The sequence below is a fragment of the Aotus nancymaae genome, unplaced genomic scaffold, assembly GCF_030222135.1.
Source record: "Aotus nancymaae isolate 86718 unplaced genomic scaffold, 86718_ANA_hifiasm-v0.15.2.pri h1tg000003l, whole genome shotgun sequence".
Taxonomy (NCBI): domain Eukaryota; kingdom Metazoa; phylum Chordata; class Mammalia; order Primates; family Aotidae; genus Aotus; species Aotus nancymaae.
In genome coordinates, this window is record NW_026988414.1 from 63,161,234 (window position 1) to 63,187,066 (window position 25,833).

Sequence of the window (25,833 nt, forward strand, 5' to 3'; positions counted from 1 at the left end):
TATGTCTTAAGAATAGTTTAAATACACTGTTTTTCCTTTTCCAGCAGTGTTTGCAAAAAATTTTCATGTCAAAGCAGTAATGAAGACTTCTGTGTTGCTGTCTTGGGAGATTCCAGAGAATTATAACTCCGCCATGCCTTTCAAAGTAAGTTGTTTTCTAATTTGTGAGAGATCACAGATAAAAGTAGAGGGGACAGTTTATTTGGGTAAGTTATTTGCAGAGCAAGCAGACCACTTGGTTTTGGCCACATGTCCTTACTATTCTCTCTTTTTTTTGAGACTGAGCCTCATAAGTAGCTGGGGACTACAGGCACATGCCACTACACTCAGCTGATTTTTTTGTATTTTTAGTAGAAACGGGGTTTCACCATGGTCCTTACTACTCTCATTTGTGACTTTCACATGGGAGACAGTTTGGTATTTTTCAAGTGTGTCCTTTTTCACTCTGAAGAGGGAGCTGGAGCTTAAATCCAGGGCTGGCATCACTTGTAGGTTACCTACTACTTTGAACCTGAACCTTTTACATCTAAGCTAGTGCTTTTGTTTTTCAGCCAGAGAATGAAATTTACATGGTTTCTACCTATTTATATTATAATACCCTGAGAGTTTCTGAATTTGTTCATTGGCCTGAATTCTTGACACATTTCAAACTCTGGTTTGCCATTAAGAGATGTTAGCAAGTACATATTTATGAAATAAGAAATGAAGAAACATTTTTGAAAGTAAAAAATATAAACTGGAAGTGGTGGCTCATGCCTGTGATCCCAGCACTTTGGGAGGCCAAGTTGGGCGGATCATCTGAGGTCAGGAGTTTGAGACCAGCCTGGCCAACATAGTGAAACGCTGTCTCTACTTAAAACACAAAAATTAGGCAGGTGTGGTGGGACATGCCTATAATCCCAGCTACTCAGGAGGCTGAGGCAGGAGAATTGCTTGAACCCAGGAGGCAGAGGTTGCAGAGAGCTGAGATCACACCAGTGCACTCCAGCCTGGGTGACAAGAGCGAAACTCCATCTCAAATGAATGAATGAATGAATAAAAATATTTAGAAAGAGGAACCAAAACCTTTAGAAAGTAAGCCATATTGATAATACATTGAAGACACTGAAGAAAATAAGCAATATTGATATTACATAGAGATTTTCTGCACATATTCCATTAAGATCACATACAACTGAGAGGTCTAATATTGAAAAGTTATTATATATATCTTTGTAATTTTTGATAGACTTAGAAACATTTTATCATAATGCAGTAGGAAGTGACAGGAAAATTGATGCGATCTCCAGAATTGTGACCACTCATGGGCTTAGAAGTCACCTAAAATTCGTGTTGACCTTATATACATTTTCCATAGCAAGTACACATTGGTTTAGAAAATATATTTTGCCTCGCCGATAACCAGAATTTTTTGATTGGTTTTATTTCTTTAGATTCTTTATGATGATGGGAAAATGGTAGAAGAAGTGGATGGCCGAGCCACACAGAAATTAATTGTCAACCTGAAGCCTGAGAAGTCATATTCATTCGTGCTGACAAATCGTGGAAACAGCGCTGGTGGGCTGCAGCACAGGGTCACAGCAAAGACTGCGCCCGATGTATTACGTACCAAGCCTGCCTTCATTGGGAAGACCAACTTGGATGGCATGATTACTGTGCAACTGCCTGAAGTACCTGCAAATGAGAATATAAAGTAAGTTGATGAAAAGGTTGGGCTGAAGGAAAGAATTACAGGTAAATAGGAACAATACATCTCAAAATTATAGAGGTTATAAAAGAAGATATTGCTGAATGTAGTGAAAGATTCTTCTGCTCAGACTCCCAGTTTTGCTATCCAAATTCTGTTGCCATGTGCCCTAGTATTCATTACAATGCACATTTTCATTAATTTAACACAGAGTTTTAAAATCTGTGTTCTAGGGACAGTGTTATTTAGGAGAGTCAGAAAAACAAATAGAAAACATGGTTCTTACTACAAAGCATTTTATGTCATAGTATATGGAATAAGGTGAATAGGTGACTAACTAATATTTGGCAAAATATGATTCTAATTATGATGAAGTCTTACAAAGTAATATAAGGCTGAAAAATAAATTGGAGGAAATTAGATAATGGTATATGACACCAATGTATTAAAAAATAAGAATTCCAACAAGTTAAAAATGACAGTGGAAAAAATATAAACGTTAGAAAATTCAAGTTTTCTGGTTTGAATGTAGAACAACATAGAAGCCAACAGGCCTAAAATGGAAAATTAAATCCTGTCAATTAAATAGTTTGTCCAAGGACATATAGGTGGTTGGTCACATAATAAATACAAGGAGAAAAGTATATTCACCAAAATGTCTGAACTACAAGTACTGTGGTAGACTCCGGGTAATAAAAAAAGATGGGTTTCTGACTTGAAAGAGCTTACCATAGAGTGAGGGAGATACAGAGAAACAGACAGATGTAGTAAGTGTTAATGATAGAATTATGCCTTATCTTAAGAGCAGCTAATTCAGAATGGGTAGAAGAAGTTTCTGAACTTAATCTTGAGGGATAAATGGCATACAAATAATAAAAGAGAGACTATATGCAAAGGGAGTGATATGTGTGTAGGCCCATTACTAAAGGCAGCAAGTGGTGCCATCCAGCTGGATCAGAGTGCCTGGCCACAAGTGAGGAGAGAAGGAGGAAGGTGGCATACAAGAGCCAAGGCATACCCAGAGGTTGGAACTGTATCCTCTAGACAATGAGAATACATTAAAGCTCTTTATACAAGAGAGTGACATGTTAACATTTCTATAATATGGAGGTTTTATTTTTTCCATTTTAGGAAATATTTGTTGAGCATCTATCGTGCTACCTGTTTGGAATAAGATAAATTCTCTCTCGTTTCTTCTGTCTCTCACCCTCAAGTTTAGATGAAACTTGCTATGCCAGGTTTGAAGGTCAAGCAGAGAGGCATTATACATAGCTCCTGAACTGTTGGAAGTTGGATAGATTGGAGCACCACAGAGATAGTGGTAGAGAAAACTGTTGGGAGGTGGTCATGTAGTTTGTTGACTCTAGGCAAATAACAAGATTCTAAAGGAAGATGATGATGATGATGGAAATAGGATGCAGAGGCAGACATGAGATATACTAGAGTAGTATAGTACAGCAGAAATTGGTAGCTGCTTTATGATGAGATCAAGACTGTAAAATATGGCTCTGAGGTCTGAGCTTGGATGACAATGAATGATGCGATTCAACCTAAAGAATAAAAAAAAAATTCAGAAGTAAATGAGTTTAACTCTGTGTGTATTAATATGAAGTATCAGTGGAATACCTAGTTAGAAATGTGGGCTAAGAGAAGCTATTAAGATTAAGGATACCCATTTACGAATTGTTAACAAAAGAGCTCGTAAATGCGTTTCACGGAAGAAGGCAGAATCACTGAGGCAGTGAGGGGAAGATATGAAGCAAAAGACTAAAATAAAGTGTCAGTTAATAGGAAGAAGAGAGCCAGTAGAGGACACAGAGAGGGATTATTAGAAATCTTAGAAGAGAACTGAGCCATAGCAGGAAGGCAAAGGGATTTTCTAGAAAGAAGAAAATGCAAAAAGTGGTCAAAACCTCCCCAAACTCCAGAAAACTTAAAGCAGATGGCTGAGAAAATCAGGTATTAAAACATAAAATCAGAAATAAGCAGTTTTAAAATAGTATAATTGTGAAATTTAAGTATAGTTAAGAAGTTCAGACATGATACACATCCTGAAACAACCTTTCCTGAGTAAACTTTCAATTGTTATTTGATAAAATAACTGATGAATTTCAACTAGGTGATAGAACTTCTAAAAGATTATTACTAGAATAAATTCAGTGAAAAGAATTTCTAAAATATTATTACTAAAATAAATTCAGTGTAAAATAAGGTCTTCACATTTGTCTACTCTTCTTTTTCTATAATGCAGAAAACTGAAAATGAGAATGCAGTATTGGTGTAATTTCGCAAATTTCAATATGACAGTGAGATTATATTTCTCCATTTGTGTATTCATTCTGAATGTTTGCTAATTGATCTTGACAGATAAAGGATATTTATGAATTTTTAAAACAATGTGATTGAAATGTAGTTTGTAGGAAGCTGTGCATATTTAATGTATACAACTCAAGGAGTTTAGGGACAAGTATTTACCTACAAAACCATCAAGACCATAGATGTATCAGTTATTTCTTGATCACCCACCCTAATGTTCAATGTTTCAGGGATTCAGTAGAGACAATGTATTCTTTCTTGTTCTTCTCATACAGCATAGTTAATTGGCGAATTTGGACAAGCAAAGAGTTCACTGAAGCAGAGTCCTGTAATAAAGAAAATTAGATAGATAAGGGAGGCCGTAGATAAGCCTCCTAACTCCGGCTTACTAGTTCAGCAGTCCTAGAGAAAATGGCAGCTGAGGCTTTTTAAACTGACACTTAAAAAGGGACAGGAAGTTAGCTGGGCCATGGGAGAGATAGCTGTTCACTCAGGATATATGGCATCTGTGATGGTGTAGAGGCAGGAGAAAGACTAGCAGTTGTTACGTGGTCACATTGTACTTGTCTATGTCTTAAGACTTTCTTGCTGTCATCCAACAAATACGTATTCCTTACACAGTATTTTGTCAGTGCTATTTCTGGGAATAGAAAGATGACTGAGATTAAGTCCTACCTTATATAGGAGAACACATTCAGGAAATAGATGATGTTAACGTAATGGGGGTGAGTACTGCAAGGTATTGTGAAAACATAAATATCACGTTTTAACCCAACTTGGGTGTCAGGGAAGGCCCCCTGAAGGAGATCATATCTAATCTGAGTCTGATAGCATGAGAAAGATTTAAGAAAGGTGAAAAAGTTACAAATAATGAAGGAAAGGGAAAAGATATGGACTGTAAATTCATTCCATTAAAAAAACATACAGTCTCTTTAGGAAAAGAGCAGTTGGAAGAGGAAAATAGTATAGTTTTATAGAATAGAATATATTTTATAGAATAGTATAGTTTTTAGAATAGTATATATTCTTCAGCATTTACTATTGGTTTTCAATACTTTTATTTATAGAAATAAATTATCATTAAGAGGCTGTTCACCAATTGTCATGGTAAAATATGTTAGCTATTATTGGAAATTGGCACTTTCAGTTCATCGGTCATAAATTTTGTTTTATTTTCCAGTTTCTGAAGGAGTTGCAGATGTTGCAGAATGTTTCCTACCTTTTTGGGTTTTTCTTTAGCTTGTTCAATGTTTTTGTTTTATTTACGCACTTTCTCCTTCTGTATTTGAAATGGGAGTCAGGGAAAAGGTATAAAACTTTGACATCACAGAAATGAGACCATTATGAAGCAGAAAAAGAAAGCAAATTATTATGGACATTTTTTGTTTTCTAGAAATGCATTAAAGATTGTCAGAAATATATTACAGCCACTTTGGGGAAAAAATGAGTGAAAGACTAAACCAGGAAAGTACTTGAGTGGGAAAAGTATCAAAGAAATAGAAAATAAAAAGCAAATCTTTTAGTGAAAAGCCTTAGATGATTTCTGTTTAGCGGAATTCTTAAAGGGATCATCGTGTAACGTCACTATTCCTGTTTTCTAGATTGGTTAATGTGGCAGGGTCAGGTATTACAAGAAGCTCTGTGCCACACTGTGTCACTTGCAGTGGTTGGCAAGTTTAGGAATTAGGAAAGATTGTAGCTTCTTATTCAATATTCTATTAGAAAAGTGAGAGGAAGAAACAGAACTCATTCTAGAACTGTGGGCAGGTTGGTAACTTTCATTTAGATGAAAGCTATCCAGAAAAATGCTTCCTATTTGTTTTCAAGCAAAATGCAGTTTTGGTGATTGACACCTGTTTTGTTGACCAACAGAAACCATGCTCTCATTTCTGACCAAGTTAGTAAGGAGGTCTTGACCCCTACTCCTCAACTCCTCACCACCTAGAAACAAAAGTGTTTCTTATCAATTTAATGATTTCTGATTAATTTAATATATCTTTACTTTTATACTTGGTTTTTATATTTTTTTGTGGGGCGAATCAGGAGTGTTCCCTCACAGAAAGGCTAAATTTCTTTTGTAACAGCCTTAAGGATACTGCAAGTTCTGTTATCAGGAATTCTGTGGTGCTTAAACCTTCTATTTCAATAGATTTGGGGAGCAGAATGCCAGTCAGAGCTAGCATTGCTGCTGTTGCTCAGAAGCAGGTTGTAATATGTCATAGGGAACTTCTGTGACTCTACAGAGCAGAATTTCCCTCTGGGTATTTAAAACAAAATGCATGACACAGATTATGCTAAAAGAAAGAGCTATCAGAAGGTAATCTATGTAAATTACTTTTATAATGACCATTTTAGGTTTATAAAAAATAGAAATGAAGAATAAGGGTATTTTATGGAATTTTAAATTTCTTTGGTCTTACTAATTCATAGTCAACTTTTTCTTTTAAACAGGAAGATTTTTAAGGAAGCATAGCTTAGAGTGTTGCTTCGTAAGATTTGTGTTCCACTATTAGCAGCTTAATGAAGAATAATTAATCACATGTTTGTGAGTTAAAGTAGTAAAGGCTTAAATTTGTTTAGTACTTTGCAATTTTCTGAGGATATTAGGTTTCATTTAAGACTCACAATAACCCTGCAAGGTAGGTATTCTTCCTCTGATTCACATATGAGTAAAATGAGATCCAGGGGTACTAAGTGGCCTGGCCATGATCATACAGCTGATCCTAATAATAGTTAATATGAACAGAGGGCATACTAGGCGCTATGCAAAGGACGTTATACACATTAACTGATGTCATTCCCACGGAAAGGGTGCTTTTCATTTTATAGTTGAGAAACACACAATGTAGACTGACTTGCCCCAGCCCACAATACAGAACCAGAGAGGAAAGACTTGAATCCAGGCATTCTGGCCCTAGAGCCCACGTTCTGAACCACAACCCTGCCTCTGTGACCATAAGTTTATTAGTTAAAATAGAACATTTTTTTTCTAGGACAACTGGTAACTGATTAAAAACTCCGTAAGAAGTAGACATAAACGGGACTGCCTCAGACAAACCCTAGAACTAGGAGTGACCAGGCGTATATGCTTGGGTACAGATCACAGAAGTATGTGTTTAGTGTCATGAATCAATAAAGTCAGTGGGTTACCATGAAATTGAAAGAGAGGTAAAGCAGGAAGCTCATGCAAGAAATGACATTCATCATTAAACTCCGAGACGGATTTTTCTCCTCCCAGTTAAATAAACCTGTTTAAGAATGCTAATACAGACGAATACAAAAAGCCTTACTGAATTCGAAGTGGGACTGCCACAAAGACCAGAGATTGCCTTCCCATATAATTATGGGGAACTGGGCCCCTTGATGATAACATATTAAATGAAATTAGTAAAACTTTACTTAATATAATTAAAATTCTGAAGGTTAGATTTAACTTATCTAATTAAATCTAATATACTGGGAAAACACAGCTTACTTTATAAGTAGTCAAGGGCTTTCCAGATATATTGATTCTGAAGTTATTTATTTTTCTATTACGTTAATAGTTCAAGTCCAAGTCTGTGTTGAAAAGCTGTTTTGAGTCTTAACTTCAGACTTGAGGCAGACAAGCAAAGCAGAATGTTGAGTTTAATTTTAACCATATATAAAGCTAGCTCCAAAAGCAATTTATTTTTTTTTTCATTTCAAGCAAGTTCTTTCAGCTCTTATGATTTGGTTGATATGAATTTGTGGGACACATATTAGCTCCCCCTTTCACTCCTCCAGTCTGTATCATCTTATCTTCCTTAATGTCCTGTGAGATTAGAACGAGGGTCATGAGTGGGGCAGTAAAGAAAAGAACGTTTGCAATAAGAAGTTATATTTTCTATAAACTCTATATGGGCATGCTGTTGCTGGTTTGAAGGATGGAGAAAAAGCTGGATGAGACTGAGAGTGGAAAATTCTGATGGAGAAGAACCACCAAATACTTTGACTGCCTGATTTAGGAGAGACGTTAATTCCTGAGAGCCACCTATTCCACCCACTGTCTTCTCAGTGGAAGAATATTTTCATGATAAAATGGCAAAGTTAAGCAAATTTGGGGAATATTATGTATATATGTCTATTTTAGTAACATTTTTATAAATATATGAGTATGTCTTAAACAGTTTAAGAAAATTTATAGATTAAAAATGGTCCATAGATACCATATAAGGGGGGTAATTGGCTTAAATGAAAATCAGGGAAGATTTCACTTAGAAAATAATCAGTTAATAGATATTTAAGAAAAGAGAATAGTTAACTACATGGGAGTGACAGAAAGTTCTAGGCAGATAGAACAGAATGATCAATAGTTTAATGACAGAATGGACTAAGGCAGGGATCTTCAATCCCTGGGCCTGGATGGATACCAGTTCCTAACCTGTTAGGAACCCGACAGCACAGCAGTAGGTAAGCAGTGGCGAGGGAACATTGCCACTGGAACGAGCTCCACCTCCTGTCAGATCAGTGGTGGCGCTGGATTCTCACGGGAACATGAACCCTATTGTGAACTGCACATGTGAGGAATCTAGGTTACCAACTCCTTATGAGAGTCTAACGCCTGATGATCTGAAGTGGAACAGTTTCACATCGACACCATCCCCCCAACCCCCATCCTGTCCATGGAAAAATTATCTTCCATAAAACCAGTCCTTGGTGCCGAAAAGGCTGGGAACCACTGGCCTAAGGTAAAGGCAAGACATTGAAAGCCTATTGAGCTGTAGCTGAGAGGGCACAGTCAGAAGGAATTCAGCCAAGATCCTCCTGGGCCTTCTGATAACTTTCAGTTTTTATCCTAAGAGAAAGGATCCACTGAAATGTTTTAAAAAGTGGAAATGGCACGACAGATTTTGTGTTGTGAATTGAAAATTTCAGAGACTATGCTAGAAGGGGATAAAGTCAACAGAGAGAGTTAGGAGAGTCAGGTCACAGTCTGGGCATGAGACATGGAATGAGGTCAGAATAGTGGTGGTGGAGTTGGAGAGAAACACGTGCACTGGAGATCGGGTTTGGAAGAAGTCGCACTTGGCAATAGATTGAGTATGACAGAGGGAGAGAATAAAGCAGATTGTCAATGATGACACTTAGGTTTCTGGCTTGTGCACTGAAATGGATGATAGTCCAATATTAGGGAGGATTTATTTTGAAAGGCATATTATTTGTTTTATTTTAACCTCAGTAAATTTGGGATACTTTTGTAACCCAAATGGAGAAATTAAGTTAAAGTTGGATCAACCAGAGGAATTCGGAAGAACATTCTCGGCTAAAGATATGAATCTGGAAATCATTTACCTATAGCTAATAACTGATGCCCTGAGCTGGAATGAGATCTGGGATGAAAATAGGGTCTGGATAGAAGTTCTTAGCCAGAGCCTGGAGGAATGTCACCATTGTCGCTGGGCAGCAGAAGATAAATTCTTCCAAGGAAATAAGGTTAGTGTGGACAGAGATACACGTAGAAATATCAGAAGAATATCACAGAGAAAGGGCTCAGAATGTTTCATGAAGAGTGTTAACATCTTAAAAGGTCAAGAAGGAAGAGTATCGGAAACTCCCCTTCTGATGTAACACCATGGAGATCACTGAGCACCCTGGCAGTGGTATTGAGGTGGATTGAGGAGGCAGGCACTAAAGCCTCGTCGGCCAGGAAGCGAGGGGAAAGGGAGGCAGAGGGAGGAACACACAGCTCTTTGCAGAATTTTGGCAGTCAGGAGTGGGAGAGAGTGAGGTGACTGGAGTGGGATGTGGTTTGTTTTGTTCTTTATATGGCACATGTTTATACATGGTTGAAAGCTAATGGATGGGATCGAATGGGGAAGGAGAAGTTGAGATATATGAGAAAGAAGGGGTATCATGTATGGGAACCTTCCTAAGAAAGCAAGAAGATGGGGAACAATTCAAGAAATAGTTAACGGCCTTCAAAATTAGGGCCAGCCCTTCTACTATAACAAAAGAAAAGTTTATGGTTTGTTTACAGATTTAGATAAGTTTGTAGTTTAGTAGACAGATGATGAGGGAATTCTTGTCGGAATCTTTGCATTTTCTCTATATGTAAGAAATAAGGCCATCTTCTACTGGGGAGGTTTGAACGTCAAGGTTTCAAGCTAGAGGAGAAAGTGAAAACGTTACTGTGGAAAATGGACGGACTAGGCAACTGGAGAAGTTATTAGGTAACTAGGTAGTGGTAAGATTGCCAGGCCGTGTTGTGGTCCTAACTGGGTTTGCTGATTCTGAATTTGTGGGATTATTCTGCCCTGTGCTTTATTTCTTGAGCTGTGTTTAGCTCCTTGGATTCTGGCACAGAAAATGGCAGATTTTTCTGCTTATGATTTCTACATTAGGTTTCAGCTAATGTAGAATGGAGGAGGTGGGCTTTGGAAAGGGAGAATTGAAGAATCTAAGAGCTTCAGTGGTACATGGGCCAGACCTATGAAGGTTGAAATCATGCAGGATGATGGCAGAGTTTGGAGAAAAAAAGAAGGCCGTGAACCCCACAAAAGAATCTTCCCTGAGAAAAGGAGATGCGTGGAGAAGTTCTAGATGGCAAAAATCAGCCAGAGAAGAGCATAATATAGCTGGATTGCATGATCTTCAAAAGAGAGGGGGTTTGTTAATAAAAAAGCAAGAGGGTGGAAGAAAAAGAAGCGATGGGAAGTCAGGAAAGAAACCCCAAACCCTGACTCTGAAGTTCATAGGCAGGTGAGGAGGGATAAATCCACAGCTGCCACATGAGAAGGCTGCAAAGAAAGCAGTACCCTCGGGGAGAGCCAGGTTGCAAGTAAGGCAAGTATGTTGATGCTTACAAAGCTGTAGTTGCAGAGAGCACAGTTGCAAAGTGTGGATTTAGACCGAGGCGAGGCTTTGTATAATACAGAATTTCAAATTGCCACTGCCCTATTTCTTTCAGTGTGCAAAAGCGGCTTTGAAGCAAGCTTCACTTTGACTGCCCTAGATGAGTGCTTCAGAGATCAGTAGAGAAAAAAGGTTATGGATATCTGGCCGCACCGCTAATTAATTGCTGTGGGGGAGGCTGTTCAATTCTTATCCCAGCCACAGGTAAAATGAATAGTTGGGGAGTGCTGCCGAAGAATGGGTTTGTTTTTTTTTTTCATGTATAAGAATGGCGGCTCAGAGTATGAAATCAGAAGAAAAAATTAATGAAACTCATCAACTTAACCTTGATTTACAAGATTCTGAAGGAGGACGATGGTAGCGCTCTGATAATATGCAATATCATTGCTTTATGTGTAGAGCTCTTCTGACTTAGTGCAGTTGCTAGTGAAAGCAAGAGGTTCCTTGACAAGTGTGTTTATCAAATACATCTGCAGTGTGATTTTGTACGCTCAGTTGCAGCCTCCGTCATTCTCCTCCATGCTCATTTAACATGATGGACTTGTTTGGCAAATCCTTCAGGTGGTGGGAGGACAGGAAGAGGGGGAAGCTTACTCTGGATCATAAAATGAAAGATACTGGTCTCTGTCACACACTCCAAGTCTGCCTTCTCCTCATCCTCCTTGATCATTGTGATTATTTGTAGTAAAGAAAATGAATGGCTAGCTGGTGTAATCCTGTGTTATCTGTTGATTAGTTGCTCACAGCACCATGGAGAAAGGATTGTGGTATAATTGTTTGGTTTGACTTGAATTCTTGATTAGGGGAAAAGAAGTTTGACAGGTTATTTAACCTGAAGCTCATGGAGCTTCATGGAGTCTTACTGAATAAGACAGTTCAGATGCATTGCTCCACCCGTGATGTTCATACTAGCCAGTAGCAGCTGGCATCTGTTCAGTGCTACATGCCACACGTACTGTGCTGAGCACCTTGAGTTTGTTTGTTTCATTCCCCCCGTGTCACCGCCTGGTATTTTTTACTCTCGTATTTCAAAACATAAAACTGAGGTTCTGGGGTTTAAGCCCAAGATCAGCCCAAACTCTGGGCCAGATATATCTCCAAGTGCCATATTCTTCACCAGAGCACTCTAGAGCAGTACCATCCAACAAATGTAATGAAAACCACATGTGAAATTTTAAGTTTTCTAGTAGCAACAGTGAAAAACATTAAAAGCAGATGACATTAATTTTAATAATTTATTTTATTTAACCTAATATATCCAGATTATTATTTCATCATGTAAGCATTATTTTTTAAATTATTACTGAGATATTTCACACTCTGTTGAATGCTAAGTCTTTGAAAGCCAGTGTGTCTTTTATATTTACAGTGCATCTTAGTGTGAGCTAGTCACATCTGCAGTGCTCGATGGCCCCCAGGGGCTAGGGATACTGTACTGGGCAGCTCTGGTCTAGACTCTTAATGGAAACAGAGTTCTTAGTCCCTGAGTTTATTACAGGTTTTGCTTTGAGATGACTAGAAGGAGGCCTTCCTGACCCCTGTGGTCTCTGTGATTGGTCTCTATGATTCAGTGTGACACAAGGTTGGGAGTGTCCTTCCTCTTCTTTCTTTGTCCTGTGTGGTGGCCTCCTCTTTTAAAGGTATATGGGTATGTTTGGGTTCATGTGTGTGCATTTTCATTTTCACAGTAAATTTCCACAAAGCATATGGAGTCCTTAGAAAATATTTTATGATACATAGAGTAAATGAACAACAGAGACAGACCACTGTTAAGATAAATGTAGGTTTGCATCCCCTTACTATCTGTTTTGATTTGGCAATTATTTAATCTTTACAGATCGGTCTTTTTGCCTGTGACCTATCCTTATAGCCTTACAGGCTATATCTAGGCTTTATTCAAAGATTTCTCTATAGGAGGACAAAGCCAGATTATGCATTTAATATAATAGCTGAGAAGTAGGAAGTGATTAATATGGTGTTATTATACAGTATGTTCAAATTCCTTGTATAGTTACTACCAAAGATCGTATGAGCAGAGTCCCTAAACAGGAATATGAAAGCAGAATGTATACTATACTGAAGTGACAAAACAGCTTTACAAATAACCCATACCTATTTGTGGTTGGGTACCTTTATACATTACTTAAATTTTAGTTGACTGTTCTCAGTGTAAGGATTCAGTTACTTTTGTCTCTTCGTATAGGTATCATTATATTGATATCTATTTGGAAGGCCCTTAGGTCGTTATTTTCTCCAAATTTTTGCAGTACTTACCTTGAGGTTTGCAATTTGATGGGTATAATAGAAGAGAATTATTAGTGTTTCACTCTATGCAATTATACATAATTTTTATCACTTATATTTTTCAAATTCAAATAAAGGAGTATTTTAGGTTTGTATAAAAAACATAGTAATAATAAGTATTTATGTGAGCTAAGAGTAAAATTTTTCTTATACAACCCCTTTTCAAAACATCTTCTTATAAATTAATGTCACAGAAAATATTTGGTTCAGCAGCTCGTGGCGGTAGATTGCGGTATTCCAGCCTTGTACGTGTCCAGCACCAGGGCCCTAACAAACTATGCCGGCTCTGTTTATGATACCTAATAAAGAGCAGTCAACCATGATGATATTACCATACAAGATTATTGCAGTCACACATAAATGTCTTCCCATGTTGTTTTCAAAATTGAACAAACACGTGGTTATTTGTCATTGATGTAAGAAATGGACAAGTCACTCCATATCCATAATTTGCCTTCAGCCTCACAGGTCTGTGGAAGATTTAAGGGTATATCCACTTTTTCCTCCTTTGAATTAACCTTACTTTTGTCTATTCATTCTTGTGCAGAGGTTACTACATAATAATTGTGCCTTTGAAGAAATCTCGTGGGAAATTTATCAAGCCATGGGAGAGTCCAGATGAAATGGAATTAGATGAGGTAACTATGTCATTGTTGGCTGTGTCTTTCATTAGTTATTTAATTTGTTACATATCTGCCTTCTCCCTATGGAGGCATTTTAGGATCTAATCTGGGTATTGGCTTCTCCATACCTAGCTGGTTGGATGGTTCAGTGCTGTTGGTATGCTAACCCCTGGGGATCCCAACAAAGATCCTTTTGCTTTAATTAAAAAATATTAAGCTGCAATAAAGCTTACAACCTGTCTAATCTTTGTTGGCATTAATATTTTGCCCCTTGCCCCTTGTAAAACATGATGCAGAGGTGTGGAAGGTGAAGTGAATTATCAGCAAAGACTTAATCACCATTGATAGAAATCCCAAGGTCCCCTTCATTAGTGCAACAGTTGCTGAGGCTGATAAAAATACCAAATTACAATTTCCAGCAGAGTTCGTTTGACCTACTATGTGTTCTTATCCAGTTTCTCACAGAATTCTGTTGATTAGAAATTTTGCCTTATTCTATATTCTGTAGGTTTTCAGAGTCAAAAATGGATTTCACTATTGAGAAAGTAAAACAAGTCACAAAATTGTGAGCAAAGCAAAATATATAGAACAAAAAACAACAAATGCTAAATATATAATGTGGATTTCCAAAATCTTACAACAGCAGGTGCATTATAATTGGTACCCTTCTTGTATAAGGACATTTTTGAAAGGTAATGCATAACATGAAGAAAAATACATAATTATCACATACTTCTATTTAGATAAGAAAATATGATCCAGAAGTGTTGAGCTAGATCCCCAGAGGACCATAGCAAGTTAATGAGTAGAATTTGCATTTTAAAATACAGAAGACCCTTTGTTATTTTAACGTGATGCTGTTTTCAATCACTTTATAAGCCAAATAACCATAAGGCCCTCATTTGGAAAATACGAGATTTTAATTTATTGGGTTTATTTACAACATAGGCCACATCTAGTAGTATGACCTTTTGTTTCTACATATTTCTTCTACCTCAAATTCTTACAAACAGAATAAGTAAAAGAACAAATTCCCTACCTACATTACAGAGAGGTTATGTTTATTTCATACCTATGTCTGCACACAGGAGACACAAAGGAGGCTGTGATCTGACCAAAAAGGTTGTTAGCTTTCTTTGGCAGACATATGTCATCAGTAAAAGTGGGATTTATGATCACTGGCTTCATTTATCTGAATTAAATTTGATCAAATTCAGAAGAGGAGGTGAGTTCAAGATTAGGCCTATGCTTTTGTGTCACTAGTGATTAGATGATCATTGAAGCTGTGTAAAATGAGGCATTATTTCAATAGCGTTATCATGTAATTTAGATATGTTGTTAATTTAGTTGTTTTGTATTGATGATAAAGGAACAAACTCATTATTCTGTGACATTGAAACAATAGTAATCCTTTAACTGAAAATGCAGAATGATCAGCTGGTTTTGAAGCAAAACATGATTTTACTTCCAACTGACTAATCAGTTAATCTTGATACAGTCTGTACTATTTTCGTTGGTTCTCAGCTGAATTACAGAACTGTCATCATCCCATTTAAGCTGGAATGAGATTTAAAATGCAAAGGCAACTTGTAGAATCTATGAATTCTTCTACTTATTAAAAAAAAGTTTTTAAGGCATTGAGATCCAAGCCAAAATGACATCAAATACTTTTAAATAATAAGCTCTCCTTAGAAGTGAAGCCATTTGATAGTAAGTAATAGAAAGTGATTCTCTTTAAGAGCCAGGTTTTAACCTCCAAAATGCACAGCAACACTAATGGATTAAACTATAGGGCTATATGACTTTGAACTTTCTTGCAATTAAATTCTATGGGTCTCTGCTGCTGATTCCCATAACAAAGGGTCATTTTAATCATCTAAGTTGTGGTGCATTAATCTGTATAATAGTTCGATAAAGAACATTTTATTAATTCAAAATTTTTGGGTCGGGATGGGTTGTTTCCCACTTTTCTTCCTGATATAATTGAGACCACATTGTAGAATTAATGGTGGAAGAAATAAGATATGCATTGACTGGAAAATGAAAATTATTTCTGATAAAGAACTAAGCCCTTGATATATCTTCTGGAATTACCTCCAATACATCTTGTAACCATTGTGGAGAGGAACAAATGAAAGTAGGCTATGGCCTCACTTTATGCTTACTCATCCAGTTTCTGATCCCTACAGACACATTTTTTTTTCTACCATGGATAATAAAAGCTTTGTAGTAATTTTATCTATAGCTTGGTACTGCCAGGTTTGACAAAGCAGTGTTCATCTCTTAAATGTATTCGATCAGGTAATTTTTCACAAAGGCCTGTAATTCAAATTGCTGGAACCATATCATTGAATAGAATGGTGGCCTAAGGGGTTTTCCACATGCATGCCTCATATCTAGGTCCGTAAAAAATTGAAAGAAGCTTTCTAAACAATATTACTCTCGAAATTATCTTCTGAGTTCATTTATCCTTTGTCTGGGGATGCTCTCCACATGATAAATTTATAAACTGAAACTCCTATTGTCAAGGTCAAACTAGACAGAGAAGTCGTTGATAGTCAGAATGAATTGGGGCAGAATGACTCCCAAAATGTTAGCGATATTTAATTCAGAGCAGGTCATGTAATATATCATGAGCTTTTCATTGCATTGTACTTCAAAGTCTTATCGTAAAATAAAGTGGTCATTTGTGGTTGTAACCGCAACATGCTGGCTAAATTTGGTGTCATCTGAGCTCATTTGAACCATTTAACGGGTAACATAGGAAGCATCCTACAGAGATTAGAGCAATATAAAGGGGCAGAGTGATGTTTCAGGTTTGACTTTAATGAATGACTGCATTGAATCTAAAAATCCAAAAACTCAAATATTTTATTCTGAATTAATTCCTATAAGTCTTCTAAAGAAACCCTAGCAGAAAGTGCTTGTGGGAATGACAATGATATGGATGAATTATTGACTATTAACTACATCTACTCTATGAATAAAATCAAGGTAGGGTTTGATCAGTGAAGTAGAAGAGGGGACACAGTCACATAAACAACTCATGATGAATGTTTTTGATTACCCAGCTTCAAAAAGCTGTTCAGCATGTCTACAGTGCATTTTCCTTCTTGGTGTAATAGGTTACTATCTTTTACTACATATCAACAATAAACCGTATAATGAGGCTTCAGTTATATTGCATTAAATATTTGAAATCAGATTTTTAAAATTAGCATATAACAAGAATCAAGAAAATGGAAATAACACATTCATCTGTCTTGATATAAGCAGATACATAAATATGTATAAATACACACTGAGTTAAAACAGTTTAGAGTATCAGAGCTTAAACATCATGTTTATATTTCCTTATGATATTGTGTAATCATTAAGTAAATTAAATTATAGTTGAGAAAACTCGAACGTGGGATTTTATTTTATTTCACTAATTGAGTCTAATTATGTATTAAGATTTTCTATTGTACCTCAGTTTCCTCATTTAAAAAATGAGGATATTAACCATCCTTATAGGGTTCTAAGGGGTAAATTGGAGCTAATGCATGCTTAGGATCCCTAGAACAGTGTCTAGCACCTAGTAATTGCTTAATAAATGAAAACGATTATTGTTACAGTTATCATCATTATTAAAAGTAAAGCTAAATTTGACAACAAGATTAAAAGATAGTGCTAACTTTCTGGCCTTGTGTTTTTACTGGCCATTTGGTGCATTATTGATCAGCATAACTGAATTTATTGTGAGATGGTCCAAATTTGCTAACCGAGTAATACCCAATCTACCGTGGTTTTCCTAAAACAGCTTACATTTCATGTAATTTTAATTGCATTAATAAACTCAAATTCACAGAAAATTTTGGCACATTTTAAATTAAATATTATTGAAAAATAATGTAGGCCATAATTTTCCTATAACCGAAAGATTGGTTTTTTACATTTTTGGGATACAGTTTTGAACCAGCTGAAGACATTTGCTAATCCCAGTGTAGAAGGAACTGTAGTGTATCATCCAATTCCTAACAGAAGCGTTCAGTGTTTATCATATATACAGTCTGAAATCATTTTATTACAGAAACCTAGCCTTGATGATGCCAGGCTCTCATTCTACTAAGGAGAGATCACTACTTTGGCTTTCATTAGATCATTTTTTTTCTTTTTTCTTTTTTGTTGTGTGTGTGAGACAGAGTCTTGCTCTGTAGCCCAGGATGGAATGCAGTGACACACTCTTGGCTCACTGCAACCTTCGCCTCCCGGATTCAAGCATTCTCCTGCCTCAGCCTCCTGAGTAGCTGGGACTACAAGCGTGTGCCACCATACCCGGCTAATTTTTTGTAATTTTTTTTTTTAGTAGAGACGAGGTTTCACCACGTTAACCAGGATGATCTCACTTGCCTTACCTCATGATCTGCCTGCCTTGGCCTCCCAAAGTGCTGGGATTATGGACATGAGCCACCATGCCTGACCTTACTAGATCATTGCTATTTATAAAAACAGGGCTAGTAAATAGTTTTGCTGCAATGTTTCCATAAGTATCTTAATTTTGTTTATCAAGGTGAAGACAGGTTCATTCCTTTTTCCAGTTTCTCCTCAAATACACGGACTTTTCTATTAATACAGATAGTAAAATAAATAAAATAAAAGTTCTTTCCAAGAAACTGGCAAAAAAATTCCTGCTTACATCAACAGGCATCCCAGCCTAATACAGACCTTTTCCTTGTTAAACCCTGTAACATACCAATTTTAAATGGAGAAGACAAAGGTAACTTTGAGATCCATGTTCATAACTACTGTTAGTATGATTTTCCAATAATAAAGGAGTCCATGAAAAACAATAGATTATCCAAAAATAAATTCTACCTCTTTTTTTTAGAAATACATGAAGGATTCATGTATACACATGCATGTATGTTTTCTTCAGGGTAGTACTAAAATTAATGTTCATCTACCTTGCCTGCATCATCCAGCAAGATATACATACTCCCAAGAGAGGTCGATTCTAGAAAAAGTTGCCGCCATGATAAAGTGTAGGGAAGTGCATCCCAGTTGCCCAAACAAGGAGCTCAGTCAAGCCAGAAATTGGTTAATGAGTAGCAGTCTATTTAATATGTGTACATTAAAAATTGTTTGTTGGATTCTGCTTCTGCTGATTTGAGGGAATTTGTCTCATATGTATTATCTCCTTACTAAAAACAATCTAAAATAGTAGTAACCTCTTCTAAAATGTGGCCAGATTTAAGGATTTAGATGGCTTTGTCTGAGGTTACTCCTTGTTTAATAAATCTCCTGCAAGGCAAGGCTTTTATGAATCAAGCTGACTTTTTTCCTTAGACAAGTTATGATGTACTATTGCCCTTTGAGAGAATTTCATTAGTGTAGGAAATGAAATGAGCTGCAGTAAAGGATCTAATTGCCCTGTGTTTATAGCCTGGACCTTGTAATAACAGTCCAGTATCTTACCTTAACAGGAAGAGAAGCATTTGAAATATGGAGAGAACTGAGATTTTGTGATGCTGAGGTGCTATATGAAATGTGAACACACTGCATTTGCGTTGGTCCTAGTTCTGAATTAATTTCCCTCATTAAATTACCAGTAAGTTGAGTTACTGTTTACAGGTCTTTTTCTGTTTCCCACTTTTTTCCTTAAGCTGCTTAAGGAGATATCTAGGAAACGCAGAAGCATCCGTTATGGGAGAGAAGTTGAATTAAAGCCATATATTGCCGCTCACTTTGATGTCCTTCCCACTGAGTTCACCCTGGGGGATGACAAGCATTATGGTGGATTTACAAACAAGCAACTCCAAAGTGGTCAAGAATATGTCTTCTTTGTGTTAGCAGTAATGGAACATTCAGAGTCTGTAAGTTAATTATGATGGCATCTGTTTCCTATGAAATGCTTATACATTTTCACTGGAATGTGGTTATTTACGGATTTGTAGGCATATCCATCCTTGTATTTCTCATGAACTGTTAGTAAGTGTAATAACAGGTTGCCTACTCTTTGAACATTGCTGAGTGTACTCCTCAAGATTGCGTTACAAATGAGACTGTGTCTCTGATGAAGGAAATTTAGGTGGCCCTCTAGTTTATGAAGTTTCAGATCGATACGACATAGTTCTTGATACCTTTTGATGTAACACAAATATCATGTTGTTAGAGCCATCGTTGCTCACAATCTCCTTCCCTCATCCTTTCAAAATAACTATTGTCAAAAAAAAAGAAAACAAGAGGCTGTCCTCATCTTGCGTAATATCTGATTGACATTAGCCCCTGTGATTACAGTGGAAACTCACAAGTTCTGCCATTCAACATGGCATCTTTCTGAAAATATTGATTTTGGGGGTGATTGTATTTATTCTCTTGTATCTGCCAAGTGAGATGACAGTGCCTCTACCCAGATTCATGAGGAAGATCTGTCTAGAAAGAGAAAAATACAACAGCTTCTTTAATTATAGAAATTTATGAGTGACTATATCAGTGAAAAACCAAGAAAGTTAGACAATAATTTAATTAAAAAGACAATTCCTAAGGTATTCTAAATAATGACTTTCCTTCTTTTATGTAATTCATCTTGCTTATATGTCATTTTATGCTTCAGTTGCTTTGAATGTTTTAAAAAGAGAGAGGGAGAGGTACTGTAGATGGGAAGAGGTTGAATTTTGAAGTGGCAGTACACACGAACATTTAATACACATAATTTAAACTTAATTTTTGTAACCGGGGTCTAAATATGACAGGTGTGGCAAACAGTTGAGCCAGTCATTTCCCGTATGGAAGCAGCTCACGATGTATCAAAGATTTCTCCACATCAGGTGTTAGTGTGTACGGTGGGGCCTCTCTTCAAGTGACTGAAAGAATTCCCCTGTGGAAAATCAAAACACAAAGGCAGCCTCTCTGCCTGGTTTACCTTTGTGCTCAGAATGTCATTTGAAAACAAAGTGATGGCCTTTCTGGAATTTTAATGTACAGATATGCTTTCTCTTTCTAGTTGAAGGTTTTAAGGCAGAACATCAAGGGAATGGAATGTTAAGAAATCATCTTTTCCTTTTATTCAAAAGTGACTTTTAAATATTTGAGAGGAATTTTCTTTTAATAGCTCTAGGAACGTTTCAGAAAGCATACTCAGAGCATTGAGGTAGATCAGAGAATCTTGCAAAGAAGAGAAATCTCATTCGATCCTGCAGACTGAACCACTGAACCACTCTGGTTTCTGATGTCTTCCACTAGTGTTTAAATGTGTCACAACTGATGATATCCCTTTCTTTAGTATGTCATCTGCTTATTAATTATAGAATTAAGATTCTTTTCCAAATGTATTAAGGAAGTTGCCCCTTTATCATCTTTCTCAGCATTGCTTTCAAATATATATGATATGTATTTCTTTTCCATATCATATATATTTTCAGGCCTAGAAGAGACATCCAGCTAGAGTCACTTTGCAGTGGGAAAGCCTTTGTGTAAGTCTCAGATTTCGCTAACAGATTATAACAATGTTCCTAACCATTCCGAGGGTAGACTGGTAATTTGCAAAGAGAAAATACTTTTCCCTCTCCCTCAAAGACACAAACTATCCCCTAATCCATTATCTCGTATTAAGAAGATCAGATAACTGGTTTGGAATGATCTAAATTTTAATCTCTTCTTTTACTTATGCGCACAAGAAATTATACTTTTCATGAGGCTGGAATCATTTTATGACTGTTTTCATTTTCACATGTCTCTGTTTCTTGCATGAGTTGGAAATCTTTGTTCTTTGTGAAAACCTGTGCTTAGACTTCCATCTCAATGAACCATGATTATTATCTTTTTTTTTTTTTTTTGAGAGAGTCTTGCTCTGCTGCCCAGGCTAGAGTGCAGTGGCATGATCTCGGCTCACTGCAACCTCCGCCTCCTGGGTTGAAACAATTCTACTGCCTTGGCCTCCCAAGTAACTGGGGCTACAGGCACATGCCACCATGCCTGGCTAATTTTTTATATTTTCAGTAAAGATCGGGTTTCACCACGTTAGCCAGGATTGTCTCGATCTCCTGACCTTGTGATCTGCCCACCTCGGCCTCCCAAAGTGCTGGGATTACAGGTGTGAGCCACCGCACCTGGCCCATGATTGTTATTTTAAAGGCTCTTTGTAAAGAATTTCAGATCAGACAGTTTTGCTTACTTCTGTCTATCAAACAATTTGAGCATCACCTACAAAATAGAAGGGGTAATGTATAAACCAAAACAATTACGTAGATAATTATGTTTCTTAGACATATAGTTCTTTGCCAAGTCCTCTGTGTCAAACCTTATACCATACGCATCCTTTTGTTTTTTAGCTGCTTCTGAGAAGCTTGGAAATATGGATTGAGTTTTCATCTTCTTTTCATGCATTAGAAAATCTGAAAATTTAGTCAGTGTCTTTTTCCTGGGCACAATGACAAAAATGAGAAAGAAGACTAGTATACAGGCATTCAGTGGAACGTTTCTTCTCCTGTTTGATGGCTGAGCTCATTGTACTCAAATTCAGAATAGATGCCATAAACACAAATTTTTAAAGTTGCAGGTTAAAACACTTATATATATGTACTGATCATATGAGCACATATACTGATGTCTTGATAATTTCAGCCATTTGAAAAGATGAACATTTTATTTTGTCTTATTCAGCCAAGATTTGCCGAGAACCCACAAAGTAAAAGAGTCAGTGCTAGCTGCTTTAAGCATATAAACACAAATAATATATTTGTGTTTGTTAACACAAACTCCTACTTCTAGGAGTTTGTAGTTTCACCAAAGAAAATGAAGTATATATACAAATAAAAAGCCAAAATAGAGTTTGGTCAGCGCCGTTAAAAAAAAATAAGGACTAAATAAAAATGCAGCTGTATTATTTTTATCTTTTTTTTTTTTTTTTTTTTTTTTTTAGTGGAGGGAATGACCAATGACTGCCAATCAGTTAAATAGAGGTGGTTTCATCGGAGGCAGTATTCAAGTGAGGCCTGAAGCGTTGTTCAATTTCAGGGGCTAAATGTTGTGGAACTTGTGAGGGAGTTGAGGAACAAGAATAGAGCATTTAGGGAGTAGCAGCAAGAAGCTCACTGTGATGGAATGTGTTGTATGCTGTAAGCAAGTTTAAAGTAAAATTGTGGATGCCCTTGAGTACCATGCTAAGTTGACTCCGTTTTATTTGGGAATCATGAGAGAGCCTCTCGAAGGCTTTATAGTTGTAGTTTAGGATGATACCTCTAGCAGCAGTGGAGACTATTAGAGGAAGGAAGAAACTCTTGGTATGTTGAGGAGCACATAAATAAGGTCCTAAAGAAAAGTGCGCTGATGAGACTGGAAGGAGAGCAGACGGACCTGGGGGTCACTGATACGCTAAAACCAGTGTTTCAATTCTATTACTGTTACTATGAGGTAAAATCAGTATCCATTCCTAGAAACTGAGAGGATGCGAGTATTTGGGAAGTCAGGAGGAAGGGAAGGAATATCTGGGAAAAATTAAGAAATTCATACTTAATTTGAGTATATATGTAGCAGTCTTTAGACATGACTGGAAATGAAGATCTGGTATTTCGTAGAATATCTGAGTTTAGGAACATTAATGAAGACATAGTCTGAATGGAGGCTGATAGTTAAAGCTTGGGCTGACCTTGCCATATAAGAGAGGACAAAAGATGCTAGTAGAGAATAGAACTTAAGAATGCTGGTTCAGAGCCAGCCACAGTGGCTCACACCTATAATCTCAGAACTTTGGGAGGCCGAGGCTGGAGGATTGTTTGAATTCAGGAGTTTGAGACCAGCCTGGGAAACATAGTGAGACCCATCTCTATGATAAAATTTTTTTTGAAAAAGGATGTTAGTCTGTAGGATGGAGTCAGAGGCAATTAACTCAGCAGGGCTTGAGCAGTTGGAAAGATTAGGATGGGAGAGAGGAAAAAAGAAGGCTTGATCCACAGTGGCAAATCTGGAAAAGTTGTCTAGAAAGGTAAAGAGTAAATAAAGACAATTAGTTTTGGCAAATGATAACAAAAATAGGACCAATGGTGGTGTTGGAGTGAGAAGAGATGATGAGTGAGTGATAGGAGAAGCAGAGCAGCTGGTGAATATGGATTCCTCTCTTCCGGACTGGGAAAGTAGAAGACAGGGCCTTGAAGGGGGCAGGGAGAGTCAGGAAGATGTTTTCCTAATATAGACTCAAATAGGACAGAACTAAATAGGATGGGATTTCACAGAAATAAAAATCATAGATATTTAGCCCGTTTCTTCTCCAAGTAACTGTATTTTTAAAAAGTATATTATCAGCTGTCTATTGGGAACAAACATACCAGTCTTTGAGCAATAACTGTAATAAAATGAGAACTGCTAAATTCTTTTAAGTACTAAAAATTCTATGTTTTACGAAGCCGTGTATATCATCAATTCTGTGCATCTTGCATCTGTCATTTGAACTATGGAATTCGCTTTTGAAATTTTAGACTTTGTTCATTGTTTAGGCTCCAATTCTAACTAAAATGCAGAAATACTGAGTAGTACCAAGCACTAAGAAGCACAGTGGTACTAACAACTGCTGACATTCACATTTAATTACGTACTGACTTACGTTGCATTGTAAATATGTACTTTGGTCTCCTTAACTGTATGATAATGCCTTGAGGTCTGGAACTCTAATATAGTCTCTTGATTTTCACTTAGCACCTAACAGTTTGGCACGATGTAAATGTTCATTAAACATTTTGCCACTGGTTAATTACTGGTACTTTATGCTTCATAGGATCATTTAATATGCCATATATAGATCCCAATGAAAAGTGTCTGTGAAGTAACTTGTACTATCAAAATGATTTTATTAAAAAATATTTCACTCTCTAGGAAATTTGCATCACAAAACTCTTCCTATCTTTTCTTTATTCTCCTATCCCTTCCCCTTCCCTCTATTTTGCTAACATTGCTTCACACAGTCGCCATCAAATCCACTATTTCCTGGATTTTTCGTTTCTTCACATGTTAAAGGTACTCTCTAGAAAGCCATTGTTTTATAACTAAAATAGACTCTCCTTTTCCTCAGAAGATGTATGCAACCAGCCCGTACTCTGACCCAGTGGTGTCAATGGATCTGGATCCACAGCCAATCACGGATGAAGAAGAAGGCTTGATCTGGGTTGTAGGTCCGGTCCTTGCAGTGGTCTTTATCATCTGCATTGTCATTGCTATTCTTCTTTATAAAAGGTAGGTTTGCCCAATATTTCTGTTGCAGTTTTGGTGGCTGCCTTATTTTTAAATACTTGATCACTGTTCTACAGTCCTTAGGTGGTTGATTTTAGTAGAAATACTTCAGTGCCATTTCAGTTATTTTTGGAAAGCGTTTACAGTTAAGATCAAAATGTAACGACTGTACGATTTGGAATCTTATTCAGTGTTTGGTATAGACTTCTGTTGTCCAACATGCGTCTATTCCGGCCTCGAAACTTCTGAGCTGCTTTATGCAAATAAGCACTTTTCATAACAGTTGAGGCATCAGTGCATTCACAAGCAAATAATTCTATGCAAGCTTTCACTTGATTGTTTTAGGTAATTAATTGCTCGATTTCAACATGTTTTTTCAAGCATTATTACGATTTTACAATTTGTGTACATATCATAATCTAGTTTGCACAAGTGTTGAGACAGTTCCCGGTAGCTATTTCTCAAAATTCAGCAAAAGCAGATAAAAATTAAGGATTAAGGAAGAGGAAAAAAAAAGAGAGGGATGGAGAATGAATCCTCTCCCGATTTTCTTCTCACCCTTATTCCACATCTTCACTGGTGAATTTGTGTATGTGTCCGAGAAGGGATGCCAAGGTACCATTTTCCTTTTTAAAAAAACTATAATCTCAGTCTTATTATGCCCACGTATTGATTTGAGTAGTGCCTTTGACTACAATTAGGATGCAGATAATCTGTTTCTACCCAGATTTTTCTGATATGCCACTCTTTTTCAATTCTGTTTCTGCCTCTAACATCTAATCTCTAACAAGATTTTTCCCGAGGTCACTGCCCAGTCAGTTATATAGA

At 36.8% G+C, this 25,833-nt stretch overlaps 1 protein-coding gene across 32 annotated transcripts in view; it reads left to right on the forward strand.

Moving 5' to 3' along the window:
* Positions 1-25,833, forward strand: part of PTPRD (protein tyrosine phosphatase receptor type D) — a 1,411,192-nt gene that overhangs the window by 1,245,093 nt on the left and 140,266 nt on the right. For 14 of the 32 annotated variants that reach the window (XM_064381675.1, XM_064381734.1, XM_064381707.1 and 11 more), the window contains 5 exons: positions 45-145; positions 1,434-1,693; positions 13,728-13,818; positions 19,449-19,658; positions 24,848-25,008. In XM_064381675.1, coding sequence (XP_064237745.1) covers positions 45-145; positions 1,434-1,693; positions 13,728-13,818; positions 19,449-19,658; positions 24,848-25,008 — 823 coding nt within the window. The remainder of the gene's footprint in view (positions 1-44; positions 146-1,433; positions 1,694-13,727; positions 13,819-19,448; positions 19,659-24,847; positions 25,009-25,833) is intronic. The other 18 variants (XM_064381693.1, XM_064381738.1, XM_064381723.1 and 15 more) reach the window with 3 other exon arrangements.